The 17,593-nt window shown below is 33.3% G+C and overlaps 2 protein-coding genes and 2 long non-coding RNA genes across 4 annotated transcripts; 3 read left to right on the forward strand and 1 right to left on the reverse strand.

Annotated features, from left to right (window-relative positions):
• Positions 1–1,149: 1,149 nt before the first annotated feature.
• Positions 1,150–2,031, forward strand: LOC134283659 (uncharacterized). The gene is made up of 2 exons (XM_062766159.1): positions 1,150–1,370; positions 1,887–2,031. The coding sequence occupies exons 1-2, from the start codon at positions 1,150–1,152 to the stop codon at positions 2,029–2,031; spliced, it is 366 nt and encodes a 121-aa protein (XP_062622143.1).
• Positions 2,032–7,948: 5,917 nt separating this feature from the next.
• LOC134283662 (uncharacterized) lies at positions 7,949–14,059 on the forward strand. The gene is made up of 5 exons (XR_009995516.1): positions 7,949–8,024; positions 11,063–11,147; positions 12,031–12,132; positions 13,257–13,407; positions 13,883–14,059. It is a non-coding gene; the product is annotated as an uncharacterized LOC134283662 (long non-coding RNA).
• Positions 14,060–15,149: 1,090 nt separating this feature from the next.
• Positions 15,150–17,226, reverse strand: LOC134283660 (uncharacterized). The gene is made up of 6 exons (XM_062766160.1): positions 16,926–17,226; positions 16,588–16,774; positions 16,217–16,459; positions 15,911–16,082; positions 15,663–15,811; positions 15,150–15,536 (listed from the first exon to the last, which is right to left on the reverse strand). Exons 1-6 carry the CDS (start codon positions 16,968–16,970, stop codon positions 15,304–15,306), a joined length of 1,029 nt encoding a protein of 342 aa, XP_062622144.1. The 5' UTR covers positions 16,971–17,226; the 3' UTR covers positions 15,150–15,303.
• LOC134283663 (uncharacterized) lies at positions 15,372–15,966 on the forward strand. The gene is made up of 3 exons (XR_009995517.1): positions 15,372–15,477; positions 15,762–15,835; positions 15,876–15,966. It is a non-coding gene; the product is annotated as an uncharacterized LOC134283663 (long non-coding RNA).
• Positions 17,227–17,593: the final 367 nt, after the last annotated feature.

Consider the following 17,593-nt stretch of genomic DNA (forward strand, 5'->3'; position numbering starts at 1 on the left):
TACTTTAAAAAGAAAAATTAAATGCTTGACACATTTGCTTGAAAAAATTAAGAATAAATTGATAAAGAATGAAAATAGTGTACATTAAAAGAATTGAATATTTGAACAACTTTATGCGCGATAAACTATCGAAGCTACTATTATTTCTACTAAATGTAAAAAAAAAGAAGCTAAGTTAATGATGTCGAAAGACTCGATTATTTGCATCAGAGCAAAAAAGACTTATTCTAAGCGAGTTTAAGTTTCTATTTGAAAACTTACCATGTAATTACAGTCAATTCGCGAGGAAAATTTAATCAGGTATTAAAAAACAGATCTAAACATAACCTTTATTTATTTTAAATTTCACTAATTCAATCTGCCATTTTGCTTTGCAAGAAAATTCGGTCTAACGCGCTTCGTACATATGTCAACTCTTAGAGTTCTTAATAGAGGAGTAACAAATAATACTTTATCTAGATTTTTTGCAGTTGAACTAAGAATTTAGAAGAATTAATCCGGAACCGAGCGCACTTTTTTCTGTGCAATAGCTCTCCTGTCTGTCAATAGCTCGTTAACATATTTATGATATATTGGACAGATAAATGACTTCCATTTCGAATGTCTGGTATATGGTGATAAAACAATCAAGAGGCTTTTGACCGAGAACAAGAGTTGTTCCAATATCTCCGAGACACGATGCAGGTCTCTATCTGTAGGCTTCATGCACAAATAAATTTTTAAATGTTTAAAAAAAAAATCAAAAAGGAGGAACATCAATAGCATTATGAAATTTGTTACTACTGCTAGGTGAACAACATGAGTTTGAGCAGATATCCCGCGTTTATTTTGAGATACAAAAAAAACTAACACCTTGATGATATAAATTTAAATACTGAGATATGTGTTTTCTTCCTTGTCCTGTCACTATAAGACTAGAGGAATTCTCTACCAGTAACCCTCTGGTACTTCTGTTTTTATCAGTTATTAAAGGTCAACTGAAAAGGTTCTTAAAGCCTGTTTTAACTTATTATTTGGGGAGTTGATACCTAAACAAGAATTGTACCATGATTATTTTTTTTTTACCCCGGTGATACACAGGAAAAAATTTCTCAAATACGAAACTCAGGTAGAACGGTCCGATATGAGTTATTTGCCCTTTAGTGGAACATGGCGTCGCCCATGCTGTACGAATCTACCGAAAGTGACACGGACGAAAGTATACCAGAAATCGATTTAACTATTAAAATGACTGTGCAGCCTTATCAATACGAGCCAGTTAAAAGACAAGAGACAGCAAGACAGCCACTGGACGATGAAAGTGACTCGGGGCAGTCGGTACAATGCAGCGTCCATAGCGACGATGAACACCTACCTTCAGACATGCACTGGTACAGTCATATATGTATCTAAGCGTAGTATTAACTAAAAATCTATGAAATGTTTAAGAATCTTGTATTTAGAAATAAATTTATTTATGCTGACTCTAGGATCAAGAGTTCATCATGTAACGTACATATGAACATATCAGCATATCATGCATATTGCCCTGTATTGGTATACAAATGTATACAATGAAAAGGAAGCAAAAGGAGAGCTGTTGAACAGCGACGAAGGACGAGAATAAATAAAAATAATACTTAAGAGTTTAAAAAGCCATTGGAGATATATATGTGATTTAATTTTTGTATAAACAATTTAGATTGAACAAAATAATAACCAAAGTGAATGGATTTAACCAAAATAATTTAAACATTTAATTTTTGAAAGGTAAACTTAATTTACACACTTGTAGTGAGGGAATCATTTTTAATTTTTGGGTGGAGGTGTTCCTGTAAAAACTGCATTTCAATGCCAACTGCAAGAGAATGCAAGTGTTGCCATTTTTATGCTGACATTGAGTCAAGGATTGAAGAGGGAGGAGGAACCTGCATTACCGAACATGAGGGTTTTGCTGCAAACTGTCTCAACAGATGGGTTTTAGAGACATCCTTCTATGAATATCTAGAAGAAAATGGACCACTGGAAGAAAATGAATTAATACACAAGTAGGTTTTTTTGTAAAATTTTAAGGTAATCCTGGCAATATAAATAAATTTTATTCTATCCATACAGATGACTCTGATTGAAAGAAATACCTGGTATTAATTAAAGGAATAAATTTAATATCTACCCAAGTTTTACAGTATAACCTGGATTGGGACAGTTTACGCTATATCATGTATATTGTTTGTGTAAAAATGTGTAGTGTTCCAACCCAGGTTATACAGTATAACTTGAGAAGCTAATAAGATCATTCCTTATAATTAATATACTACTATCAAGTATAGGAAAATAGACAATTTCACCTCAAATATGACATTAAATTGTACAAAATTTAAATGTAAAGTAAAGCGGATTGATATGTTTTTGACGAAAGTCATTGTGACGTATGCAACCCAGGGTATACAGTTTGAACTAATTTTCTAGCCAATCAAAAAGTGTGTTACATTCAGAATTTAATTATTTAATACAATACTGTCTAAACTAATAATCAGAAGCACTAAAATAAGATGTATACTTTTTAATTTTAAAATTATTTGAATTGCCATTTTCTTAGTAATTATAATTTTATGTCAAAGGATTTTGAAAAAAAAATTGAGCTGGTTTGGCATGAATGTTTGTGTGAGTAGGGAGTGTACCAGGTATTGTGATTGTATAGGCATACATTTAAAATAAAACAAAAAACAAGAACAACCACAGGATGAAAAGCCAGGTTTCCCAAATTTGGAAACCCGATGGAAACATATGGGAATCGTGACATCAGTAGTTTCCATATAGTTTCCATTTTATGGAAACCACATAGTGGTTTCCACATAGATTCCCGACATGGAAACAATCAACCTGTGGTTTCCCGTAAGTTTCCCAAGATAGGAAACCATGGAAACATACCCCGGTGGTTTCCACATAGATTCCCGACATGGAAACAATCAACCTGTGGTTTCCCGTAAGTTTCCCAAGATAGGAAACTATGGAAACATGCCCCGGTGGTTTCCATGTAGATTCCCGATATGGAAACAACAAACCTGTGGTTTCCCACGATAGGAAACCATGTAAACATGCCTCAGTGGTTTCCATACAGATTCCCGACATATAAGCCACCAATGTGTAGTTTTTCCCATGTTTCCCAGGCAGGGAAACTTTGAAAGTATATATCAACTGAATACTAACCCACCTACCTTTTATTTTACAAAAAGTTAATTATTTAATTATTTTACCATATTTTTACCAATTATAGAAATATTTCAGAAGTATTTACATGCTGTATCAAAATAATGAACTTCAAACAGTTAAAATAAGTAGATGTGTATTTCTGTGTGATTAATTTAATATTTCAGCACCGTGAACGCAATTCAATTTTAATTTAATTTTATTTAACTGAATTTTATTTAATTTAATTTGATTTATCACATAAGTTTTGGTAAACTCGTATAGAATGCGTGAAGTGGAATAGAAAAAAGTAAGTGCATGCAGTTATGTAGAAATCAATCATTTCCGATCCCACTGTCTTGAAGCTGTCTATGATGTATGTTCCTTTGAAAAAATGGAAGAGCTAAGGAAGGGTACATTTAATGAAATTATTTACGGAAAAGGTTTACTAGAAAGACCGATTAAAAAGTAAATTAAGAAATATGTCAAGTTACGATTACTGATTAAGGACAGATGAGACGTTCCTCAATAAAATAAATAAATTAAATTTTTTTCCAATATTTTGCAATTGACATTGAAGAATTATTTTTACATAATTACATGTATTCACAAGACATCAAGGTACCTTACCAGGCATTTGTGTTAGATACCAAAGGTTAGCATTTCTTATATACCGGGGTAATCCGTCAGGAAAAAAATACTTCAGTTGGTTTGTCAAAATTACATTTTAAGTGTTTCAAGTTTTTAAATAAAAGTTTAGAAAGTGATAAAGATTTTGTTTTAATATGAATTAATATATTAATATAAACTGGTCAGATAAGAATCATTCATCGAATTGGCTGGGGGTTGAGTATTATCATACTAGTATTTTACTATTAATAGTGAATATTGTTTTTTTTTTTTTTAATTTATTAAATTATTATTTTTATTATTGGGGATGGGTGGGTTGCTTTTCATTTTTTTCTTTGAGAAGCCTCCCCCCCCCCCCCCCCCCCCCGTCACTATGGTCGGCCTGTGTAATTAGGGACACCTGTCCTCACGTGCCATTTCAGGTGGAGACACGTGCCGCGAAGACACCTGTCACTGTGTATTTTTTGTATATTCTATGTGAATTGAGACGGTTTTGTACCTAAAGGGAACAATGGGCTGTTGTCGAGCATGTACACACACAGTCTCCGATCGAAAATTCTTTTAAATTAAGATGATGATTCGTGTTTCTTTTATCATTTGAAAAATTGTATATTCCATAAATAAAGTTATACAAGAGAACATATTTATAAAATAACCTACATTTAAGAAGTTCAATGAAAGAACAAACTATTTAGAATTTTTATTTCAATTTTCATTACTGATTTAAAATAAAACTATCCTCTTTAGAAATTAAATAATTTTCTATAGGTATTGAATAGATCTTAATTCTCGTCGTGTATAATTATATTAAATCAGAATGACGTTAATAGATCAATGTGAAATCAAAACTGTATTTAATATTGTTGATGGGTTTTTGTGTGAAATTTGTAATCTAACGTACAAAGACATTTATTAGATAAATGTTTATAATATAATTCATCACATAAAACGTTATTTTTTTCTTTCCTTTTTTGTTTAAATATGTACGCAGATCCCCGTGTAGTAAACGCCTGCACTTTTAGCATGAAATTACAATGTAGGGTCCTATATGCACATACATTATATTTAACAAACTTTAAAATTTTCAGCCATTTCTTTTCTCCAAAGGCCATTGCTCTAGATAAAGAAAAGTCTATAATATTTTGCATGATTTTGTTTTCCTTAAGAACAATGGCTTTTAAAGTAGTGCATGCTAAGGCAATCTATTAAAAGAATTAATTGTATAATTAATTCATTGTATAATTGTCACGATTGTATTTTTGTGCAGTTTTTGTTGATTTCATTCTATAGAGGTATGAAGTTTGTCAATACTTCAACAAACATTTCTTTATCTGTTGTACACTACTTTATTTTTATTCGCCGACATGCTACTCTTAAAAAAAAACCCAATAGACTCGATCTTCAGACCTGTAGGAAAGTAATTTCCGTTAGAGTAATAAACTAACCGGGATTTTATTTTTACTAGCATACCTTACCAGACTTCTTAATGAAAAAAAAAAACATTAAAGAAATACAGGGCGGGACCAGCTAAAACTGTATGCATAAGTACAGCCCTGCACATCAACGAGTATAAATGACTTTCGACATAATATTTCCCATGACTTCACTTATACCAATCACGACTAAAATACTGAGTTAAAATACTGTTATATTTTCCTGCCTTTAATAAGATGTTAGTTTTGTTCCACCTAGAGAAATAACTCTCCTAAGAAAAAGGTTTTCAACATTCTGATTCATTTACTAACAATTTTACGTGTTAAAATATGTTGGAATTTTTTTTAGCTAAAGGCGAAGGAGTTTAAAGTACAATGTACAGTACCTGGCCATAAGTGAGTCATAATTTTATTTTTACGCTATATATTTCATTGAAAAACCTATTTTTATAAAAACTTGTTGTGAAGTCAATTTTAGCTCAATTTTTATGATTTTTTCACTGAAACATGCAGAATTATTCAAATTTTCTTATCTTAAAAGATAAACAAAAGGATACTTAAACCATTGAGAATAAAGTATAGAATATTGTCAAGACAAAATTTTCAAACCTCAAATTACTATGATTTCTTAACAAATTGAAGTCTTCAAATTTTTATTTTGCACTTGACCTGTGATTTCTCTGTAATGCATAAAGATAAAACTATTTTGAAATAATGTGAAGAAGCTACAACAAATTCTGCATTTTATGGTGATTTAGACATTAAAAAGAAACAAAAAATGAGAAAAAAAAACTGGTTTTTCAAACTGGTTTAAATTTCAATCCGGTTTACCTCGGTAAAACAAATGAACAGTTTATACATGTATATACAAGATGGCGTCAAAAAGATGCAGAACAACATATACATGTGCAGTATTAACCAAATTACACATGCAAATAAATTTGTTAAAATCTTTTTCTTAATAAAAGAATCCAAGAAATTTTAACGTATTTATATTCTTTGATTATCTTACGTATAGCTAAAGTGCAGTATTTATATTTTTAATGCCTCAAACAGGCACGTAGCATCGTTTTTGAAAGTGGGGGGGCCAACCTGAGAAAATGTTTTTTACTTACCTAAAAAAAAGTTGACAAGCAAAAAAAAAAACAAACAAACAAAAAAATAAATAAATGAAAACTTAAGCTAACCCAAACTCGAAAATCCTATTTCGTGGGGGGGGGGGGGGGGGGGGGGGGGGGGGGGGGGGGGGGGGTTTCAACTTTTTTTCAAGGCAAACTTCCTAGCTTTCACTTCCAATTTTTTTCCTATATTTCCTTGCTATGTATATACTGATAAAGATAAATGGTAAAAAGTGGGGGGGGGGGGGGCAGCCATCTTTTCAATAGACATTTTCTATAGTAAAGGTAATGTAGGGAAAAAAAAGTGGGGGGGCCAGCCCCCCCCCCCCTCTGATGCTACGTGCCTATCAAAGATTAATCAAATGAACAATTTCCACATTTTTTACACACGGAAGGATATTAAACACTCGATTATTTATAATTACTCTTTAGATATCCAATACCGGTATTTAAGATGTCTTTACAGTATGTTATATAATTTACCATAAATGTTGAAGTTTGTCCAAATGATCCAAAACTTATTTTTGAAAAGGAAAATTTAACATATTCTGTTCATCAAACACCATTATTTTCAATATGCAGCATTTATTTATTCTCTGAAGCCTTATATAAAAAACATCAAATATCAGAATGTGGCATTTTAGTCAAGAGTTGTTTGTCCTCGAAAAAACAATTATTTATAACTTTTTTCTTTATTAGAATAGTCACCATCTTTCATCACCGCCATATTGGAATACTTCCCGCTCTGTCGTAAACCGAATAAACCACCATCGGGGGTGGTTTGGTTGGTTTAACGAACTGGTTTCAGTTACAGCCAAAACAAATGGAAAACCGGTTCCGGGTTTAAACTAGTTTAAAACCAGTTTGTGGAACAAATGAACAGTTTACAAAACTGGATCAAAACTAAACCCAGTTTTTGGGAAACAAATACGCCCTTAATCATAGTGAATGTAAACAGTTTATATTTCCCATCCTGCATCGCTCTGTAGGCGCTTTATTTCATTGGTCAATTTCCCGAGGCGCCATTTTTGGAGGATCGAGAAGGACGAAGATGAAGGTGTAAGCAGCTGGTAAATTTGAAAAGTTAAGATGGTTTCACCACCCAGTGTCTTTAAGACTGTGATAAATGCAATGGCCAACGATGAAGGATTAGTGTACGTATATTTTTGTTAACTTTTTACGGTAAATAGTTGTAATATTTGGCAACAACAAATCTTCACTATCGGAGGCAACTTTTGTTCTGACGCCATTTTGAAAAGTTGGATACCTAAGTTTTAAATTGTTAAGTGTATATATTGCAGAGAGAAAGAGAGAGAGAGTGAGAAAAAAAATTGAGACAGTGATATAGCATAACTTAGATTATGGCGGCCCCAAATATTAAAGGCACCGTGCATGTACATGCTGTATGTTGTAAAATGGCAACGTTTCGCCTTTTATCATGTTTATTAAAATGTATGCTCCATATGTATGTTCTCTCTCTATATACAAATGAATACTTTTGGGAATTAAAAAAAATATTTTTTAACCCCGCTCAAATTATCCGGATGATAATAGTTACACCGAGCATGGTTTCGTAGTTAAATTCAGACTGTAGAACATCCGGTTTGAATACATGTGTTTTCTGACTTTTCGGATAGCCAGCTCTTGTTTTTTGGAACTTACGACTTATGGCAAGGTATAGATTAAATATTTTTGGTTCAAAACTTTGATAAAAGCATCGATATTTTTACAAAAAGTGTCTTCAATCTCAGCTTATCCGATTATTCATGAAGGATTTCCTCATCAGAACAGTTGGAATAGATTGTAGCGAATATAGCATAACCCTTAATCATATGCATGACGATGATATGGAGGAAAAATATACTTAAAAAGGTGAATGTACTTGAAAGCCTGTCCACTTTTCTGAAGAGATAAGGTTTGTTTTATTGTTTATTGAAATAGTTTACTGCTCAAAAGATTTTTTTTTGTAATGTCTAACCTGTTGAGATGAAGATGTAAAAAAAGAAAAGCCTAATAGTGAATTAATATTGATAGTATGTCAAGAAATGCAAATGAATCATCAGCTTGAATAATCAGTTTTTTCACAATTATTGACCTGAGTAGGTCAATGTATAGCGAATAATAATACTTTTTTCCATATCACATCATAGCCCGAGACACCAATATCAGGCAAAGGGACAAATGCCCTAGGGCTGATATTTGTCGAAGGTCTGATACAGGATGTGATGTGGAAAAGGGTATGTTTCATTATGTTCATTACATACTTGGTAATAAATATATATTATTATAACAGTAACTTGATCCGAAGGGTCGTATCACGTCGAGTTGACAGGCGCGGATCATCAGATCAAACGAGACGCGAAGCGTCGAGTTTGATCTGATGATCCGCGCCTGTCAACGAGACGTGATGCGGCTCTTCGGATCAAGTTATGTTATAATGATAAATTTATTATATACCCCCTTATAACTGGCTAAATATATTAAAATAAACCTTTAGAGATAAATTGGATAATATTAATCCATTAAACAAAGCATAATAACAAGGGACTTTTTAACGCGCAAGAAAAATAACGTCATTTTTCTGCGTACTACGTCATCAGTATCAGAGAGATGTGATATGGATTCAGAAAACAACATGTTGGTGATCCGGAAAATCGGATCACGACGTCACGTGATAGTGTAAATTCAACAGTAAAATTGGGTGATACACATTAGGTATATAATAAAATACAGAACACTTCAAGTTGAGAAGATCAAGAAAATAAGTAAATAATCATGCACAATAAAACTACTTACATACAGGGTGTTTCACAATATATGTCACATATCTAAAGACAGATAGATAAATGACAACTAAAGCCACATATACATTTTATATATCATTTTAATCAGCATAAATTCAAATTATTTTTTGGGGTCAGAAGTACCCAACATTCTCAACTTCAGTTACTATAGCAACAAATCCTTAAACGTTATTTTCCAAGTGTTTCCGAACATTACATCCTTAAAATAACTTATGAGACTAATGCTTGGAAATTTCTGACCACTGTTTTGTAAGTTTCACAGGATACTTGAGACTTTTCTTGATTTATATCTGGCTTTTTAGAACCCTCAAAATACATATTTTTTTTATTTAAAGTTGCATATAAATAAATTTGTCGTTTCAGAACTACCGGCATGTGTTAATTGGTGCCCACTTTTTTCGCTCTTCCTTTTAGTCAGTCTTGCAAACTTGAACCAGCTCTGAAAGTCAACTGGCTTTAAATGCTAAAATCTTGTATGCAGACAAAGAACTCAAATTTAAGATTTCTAAATACACTTGATGCATAAACCGGCATTATTACAATCCATTTTCCTAAACTCAGATCTAACTTTCATGAGGTTTTTTCAATGATTGATTTCACTTTAATATTGTTCTCATCTCTTCTTGATTTTTTTTTCGGGGGGGGGGGGGGCAGGATTTTGCTGTCTTTCATCTTACCTTTAAAATTTAGTTCAAACTCTCTTATCATTCTCAGTATATGAAAACTAGACAACAATTTGTGCTCTGAATATTTTTCATCATCACACCCTGTACAATATTCAGAAAATCACTAAATATGAAGCCACTATCTCGTATAGTTCTAAAGTTATGGTGAAGGTTTAAGTTGACAACAGACAGACAGATATACAGTTATGGCAAAAGTTTGAACAATATAACTTGGTATACACAAAGCCACTTCGAGATATCAAGGGTAAAATTCACAGCACAGCGGGACTGCATTTTGACTTCGAGGGATCAAGGGTTTCAAGAGATCAGGAGTTCGAGAACTCAAGAGCAAATCTGCTTAGTTATATAAAGGAAAAAATTTGGACCGAAGACTCACTTCAAGCGATCAAGAATTTCCGAGAAATTGAAATTCAAGCCATCAAGAGTTACCTGTATATACAGATATAAGAAGCATGTTATTATTTGCAATTTTGACCTAATGACAGCTAAATCTGTTCAGTAAGACAATATTGTGTACATGTACAGGGTGTTTCACAATATATGTCACACATCTAAATGGGCATAATCTGAATATTGAGCATGATAACAGAAATACCAAAACACTGTAGGAAAGCAAATTGATCTGAAATTATGATTTTGCAAAGTATTTGGGAAATTATAATATACCATGAAGAAACTGATGATATAATCAGTGACCTCCTAATGTCAACTTTTCTCAAAATGGAGTACAACTTGCAGCAAACATTTTTTTGCAAACTTTAATTATAAAGTATGCATACTCCACTAATGAAGTGCTTTCAAATGGCAACAAGGACAATGATTATGTGATCTTGACTGTGACCTATATGCTAAAAAAATTGCATTTTCGAACTTTGTTGCTGTGTTTCACAAGCGCATCTTCTTTTTAGCTCTACTGATCAGAAACCAGAAGAGCTTATGCGATAGTAACTCGTCCGGCGTCCGTCAGTCTGTCTGTCCGTCTGTCTGCAAACACTACTCCTCCTTAAATTTTAGTCTGATTTAAATATAACTTGGCACACAAGTAGACTATACTAAGAGACATAATTCTGTGCATCAGTTTTTGATAAGTACAAACCAGTAGAGCTACAGTCTCCACAGAGACTTCTGGTTATTTTTTCTGCCATCCCGGTTGTTGCTAATGCTATTACATAATTAGTTTAAATTAGAATGCAATAGTACCTGGACATAATTTATCATTTCAGAGAGAAGAAAACTATGTGACTTTAAAAGAAAACCAGTGAGATAAAATCATAGAAAATGTATGATGATTCAGGATGTGGTCATTTGGTAAGTGGTAATTCATTCATGATTAGTATGTATATGACAATTGCCTAAAAAAAAGATTCTAAATTTTATTTAAATACTGAACTGTGGTATATCAGCTGTGAGCTACAAGAAGTTTTATGTAAAAGCTAGGGCTGAAACAATTTGCCCTCTCCATGTTATGTGTGTATTGCTATGATTGGCATACAATCAGTTCTCTAATACATACACTTCAATAAAACTTTGTCGTCTTGAACCTGAATTGAACAGGAAAAAACTCTGAGATCTCTCCAAAAATTGGAATGAAAAAAAGGGAATGCTTATTAACTGATTTCTTGCTGGTCAGTATTTTGATTACTTAAAGGAAGCTCTAAAAACTGCACACTAAAGAGTTATACTTTAATATCAGGTAGTTTTATGAAGTTAGAGTGATCTGCCCATAGATTAAGATTATGAAAAATGTTATTTTACAGTCAGATTATTTTTAATAGATTAAATTATTTTTAGCATTATTTAAAATTAAAAAAAATAGGAAATTAATTATTTTCATAAATTTTTCCAATGTAAGTAAACATCAATGATTTCTGCTTACAGATAGTCCATTGTCTTTGAAAATTTCTTGGGGATATGGCACATACCATATGTTCTAAATGAATAAAAAAGGCTCATTATGCACATATTTATATGAAATATGATAGATTTTTTTCTCTCCAAGGAATAATTTCTGCAAGTCACTAAGTTTTTAGAGTTTCCTTTATTTCATAGATATTCAATGAAATTATTTGAAGTATTATTTGAAGTATTAAACTTTGGTAAATTATATGATACTAAAAGGTTATATGGATGAAAAAACAGCATGCGTGTATGACAATAGGGCTTAAATTTTTAATGTCTCTTAATTTTTCAGTGACATTAAAACAGGAATAGTCATCACCAATAGACGAATTTCACTTTCCTAAGAGTTTTCTCCAATTGTCGGCGTATCGCTCATTTTTCCCACTTGTCCTTTGTAAGTTACTTGTTCAGAGTTCTTGAAATCTTTTTTCCTCTGTCAGTCATTTGGACTAACTGCCACAGGAAGTCTATCGGTCCAACAAAATAATAAAACATAATTTTAAGAAGATTAAAACTGTATTTGAATTTTATTATCATTACATTTGGCACCCTCCGTCAATACACACTGCATACTTCATGCGAATTTGATCATCGTATAACAAATTTCGTTGAATTCCCGAGGGAGGTCTATTTTCTTCATAGGTTTTTAATCTTAGTTTGATTTTTCTCACCTGGCTAATACCTTATCGGCGTCAAAAACTTGTTTAAACAATTAATCAATCATAGTTTGGTACTTGCATTTATTACGAGATACTGAAAAAATGTTTAACAGATTATGATTGGTCGATTATAGGGAATTCGTACGAAATTTACTCGGATTTTCGTAAGCTGCTTTCTCGACCTCTACTGGTCATTTGGACTGACACAGAATGTAAAGTGATCGGTTCCTGGTTGTTTTTATCGGTCTTGCCGACAGGACTTCAGAGATTTCAAGAACTCTGCTTGTTAATATTTTCAATCTTCAAAAATATTGGACAATTACGATCTGTATCTGTATTGCCAGAGTATGGGGGCAACATGAAAATCATAATGAGCATGTTCATACAGATTTTACTTTTAAGATATTGTCCCTCAAAGTTGATACGGTTAAAGAGGGAAAACAGCGTCTTAAGCCGGTTGACCCCAGATCGACCCTGCGAAGGGGAATAACTTTTGTAAATGTGAAAGTCCTTTATGGTATATCATATAGATCTAAAACTGACTGAATTTTGATCAGCCAATTCATGAACGTGATGAATGGATGTAAATAATGTTGGTCAATATATGCAAAAAAAAAAATTAAATTACTTGTTTATATATACATTTGTGGTATCTCTCCCATTGAAGTTTATAAACTTTTTATTTATTTCTTAAATAAACTGAGCGTACATGCAATACCAGTATAAAATTACTCATAAGATACATGTATACTTAAACCATGATAAAATCATAGGTGTCAAATGCAGCATATCATAAATCATTAACATACAAGTACATGTGTATATATACTGTAATACATATATATTGCATTATTTTTAGGTCCTGTTATGTGGATGCCCTAAGACAGTGTTTACCCATCACTCCATCTGATATCACTTGTTCTGTGCATATTTCTCTCTCAAACCTAAACTACAGAGAGCCTGTGGATAGAGGATGAAGAGTGACCTTGGACTAATTTTCTAGGTCAAAGGTCAGTATCAAAATCTACTGTATATCTTTATTTAAAATCGTAGTCCAGAGTATATTTCTCCCCTGGTGTAATGGGGTGGAGGGTCTGCAATGATCTTCAACCAATTTCTAGGTCGAATATCAAAATTTAAAAAAAAAAATCTCTCCCTAATATTTTTGTTATTATAAAGGGTATGTTTTCTCTCAAACTAATCAAACTTAAAGCAGGGTTCTTAGTATGAGATACATGAAGTAATATATTCTCAATGACATAATAAGGCTGAAAACATTATTTATATTACGTTATTTTTTTTTCACTTATCATAAAGCATTAAATATTAAAGAGATACATTAAGTGCTGAAATCATATGTATCATGGTCATGGAAAGTAATTATTGATATTGGTATATTAAAGGACATTGACTGATCTTTCAGATTTCTAAGTTATATTCAAGCATTATAATTCTGACATATATAATTTTGTATGAATATTGCAGATCATAGGTGATGTGAAGAAAACCAGGAAACTGATGTTGAAAGAAGAACTGAATGACCCTTATGAATGGACTTAAATGTGAAAGACTGTTCCATTGTTTATCTAAGATATATGAATTTATTTAATATTTTGATATCATTGAAAAATTCAGTTACAGTTTTTGTACATCAAATGAATTATTAAACATATAAAGTGGTAATGCTTTTTTCTTTTACATATAATAATTTTTTTTGATAGATTTTTAAAAGAATACGCATTATTTCACATTGCTTCCTTTAGAAAAGTTAGGGAATCTTGAAGTTTCCCAGTAATTTCCATTAGGAATGGGACTCCAGATAATTCCACCAAGTTTCTGCCACACAGAAAGTGCTACACAAGTTCCATATAGTTTCCTGAGTCAAGGAAACTTCAGGAATCATAAGGTTTCACGAGCTTCTATGTAGTTTCCCATAAAAGAAAACCTTAAGATTCCATTCCACGGAAACCACTACGCTCATATTCCGTATGGTTTCCTGAGTCAAGGAAACTTTAGGAATCGTGAGGTTTCCCGAGCTTCCATGTAGTTTCCCGTATAAGGAAACCTAAAGATTCCATCAAGTTTCCATTCCACGGAAACCACTACGCTCCGATTCCATATGGTTTCCTGAGTCAAGGAAACTTAGGGAATCATGAGGTTTCCCGAGCTTCCATGTAGTTTCCCGTAAAAGGAAACCTAAAGATTCCACCAAGTTTCCATTCCACGGAAACCCCCTACGCTCCGATTCCATCAAGTTTCCTGATTCTGGAAACCAGTGGAATCTTCAGGTTTCCCATTACGGGAAACTACATGGATGTTCGGGAAACTTCAGGTTTACAGAGGTTTCCGTGGTTCGGGATACCTTATGGAATCGGAGCGTAGGGGGTTTCCGTGTCACGGAAACTTGGCGGAATAACCTAGCATCCGCTACGGAAACCACTGGGAAACATGATGTAAACTTGAGGTTTCCATATGGTTTCCATAAAGTTTCCCATGATGGGAAACCACTTTTTTCACCCAGTGAACCAAAAAAAAAATTGCCAAATTTAATTGAGCACTTGTCGTAAGTTCTGATTAGTTTGTCTTTTCTTAGTGTTTACAGGCATCTTGCATATCGACGATTTGTGAGGTGGATATGGCAACGTTTGGGGAAAAACAACAGGAAGATATTGCCATCATGTGTAGTAACAAAGATTACAACTACTTTCCCATCTCAGCAATACTGTGGTTTTAAGTATCCAACTGGAATTTCCTAGGTACGTATCAATGGCATCTTTTAAGGATTGTATTATAAACAAGCAAAAGCATTATCCCTGTTTTAATGACTCAAAGACAACATTATTTTTAACAGCTTAGAAAATTATTGATGTTTACAAGCTAAAAATTTATTTACATTGGGGCACAATTCATTTTGTTTGTATGTTCATGATTACTAGTTCATTGTAAGTAAACTTACATTTTTTATTAAACCGACAGATATGTCGCTCCACAAGTTCTGACTTTGGGACATGTTGGTACGAGGATGCAATTGGGGCGGGACAGTTCACCATGGCAGCCTCACGACTCTTTCTGGACTCACTGTATGAACCAAATTCTAGCCTCACTTTGATCACTTCTTGCATTAAAACCATTGCATAATCTGTAAAAAAAAAAACAACAGAGAAATAAATTATAAGAGATATAAAAGAATAAAGTTAACTTAAAAGACAAACTAATATATACTAAATGTATTAAGTTCTATGACAGTTTTAGAACTTTTACTTACTGTATGTTTGTTTAACTTTGACTTCCTTTGGGATGCCAGCTCCATTTCTGCCTTTGGGATATGACACAGAATAAATCAGTTGTCCATTTTTGTTCACAGCTTGATCCCGGCTGGAGTTTTCATTAAAGTGAAGGGCTGCAATGTATATTCTGAAAAAAGAGAAGAACAGCGTAGTTCGTGATTTATGATTAAAATCTTTAAAATCATTTTTAGCATTTGAGTTTTGAATAAAAGGAGAAAATACTTACCTGGCCTTCATTGCACCATAAAAAAAATGCAGAGCTTTAGGTGCAAAATGACACACAACATTGTGGTATGCTTCCAGGGCTGAAGTTTGCTCTGCAGGGGAGAGTTTCTTGATGTCTTGTACCAAAAGTCTGCCATTAACAACCTTTTCCATCTCCTGGAAAGCTAGACTACCTGAAAAAAGGATAAAATTTTGTAGTTTAGATCAATAGTGCTTCATACTAATGTACTAACTTATAATGTATATCTGCAAACAGGGACTCAGAAATGTTTTTGTTTATTTTTCAAACCCATGCTTACACAGTTACCTTTCTTAATCCAATCTCTGTCCTCCAGGTCACCATGTAAGCACTTGGGGAATCGCTTTCCATGACCCTCATGAACATTAGTGATATGGTTGAGGATAGACAGCCATTTCTCAGAAACCAATTCACCATCTCCTTCGCTAGATGCCGCACACCAGTATAGGTGGTTTGAAACTGACCGAGACCAATCACCCACTTGCTTGTACTTCTTTTTCTTCCCAATAGCCTCCAACTTTTTAAACACCCCTACAAAACACAAATCAATTATTAAATGATAATTATATATAGCTATTCAGTTAAGTAACTTTAATGAGGAATACCCAATGCATTTTAGATTGTATAAAACAATAGTGTATCATGTAAACTAAGTTTACCTTTGGCCATATGCCACATATCAAACCAATGGTTGATATCACTTCTTTCTTTTTTCATGTAAGCTTTAATCTGAGGATGTCTGTCAGTAACGAGGTCACTAATAACTATACCCTCCTCTTCCACTCTCTTAAGGCACCTTGTCAAACCCTCCATTTCCATCCAATATGAACTTTTGACTTCATTGCTCTATAAAAGTTAAGCATATATTGTTTTGAGAACTCGAACCATGTTAACACATTTTAAACATAACATATTCAGTGCTGAATGTTGAAGTAATATATGCATGCAAGTGCAGTAAAGTAAAATATAACAAACAGTGGTTCTGCACTCTTTTTACCTGAACTAGTTGAACATCAAGTATCTGTCTCAGCTCCAGGTCCATCAAACTATATGATCCATATTTAGCCGTGTGTCCTGGTGAACAGCATCTAGCATCTCCCCCGACAACTACAGCTACATTCTGTTGTCTTATTACATCAAATATTGCATTTTGATGTGCTCTCTAAACCCTTTCAACAGCTGGTACAAGATAATGCTGTTGGATGTTGTGATAGGTTCTCTCTGAGAAACAGGATATATTGGCATGTTGAAACATGGTCAAACTTTGATTTATACTGCTGCCACTAATCAAAATTGCTGCTGCCAAAATCAAGTTTCCAGTAGGAATTGATCCAGTCAAGGGTTGGGATCCCCATGTGAAAGTCTCCCCACAGGCACATACCCTGGACACAAACAACAGAGTTCCAACTATGGTTTTCTTAACGTCACACTTCTGTCCGCACATTGTACAAATCTGGAGAAGCTGGTCTAAACATTCTTCAAACACAATAAATTTTCTGCTACAGTGACTTGGAGGAACATCATGATGATCTGTGTTATTGTTTTCATCAATATCAGGTGGACTCCACTCTGAAGCTTCAGAATCTGTGCTGACCAGTGACTCAATGCTCTCATCAAGGTCCTCAGGTGCATCCAATGTAAGCAGTGTTTCAGTTTGTGTACCAC

This window comes from Saccostrea cucullata, unplaced genomic scaffold (genome assembly GCF_032062105.1).
Source record: "Saccostrea cucullata isolate Sc308-1 unplaced genomic scaffold, CSIRO_AGI_Scuc_v1 ctg5219, whole genome shotgun sequence".
NCBI classification, from domain to species: domain Eukaryota; kingdom Metazoa; phylum Mollusca; class Bivalvia; order Ostreida; family Ostreidae; genus Saccostrea; species Saccostrea cuccullata.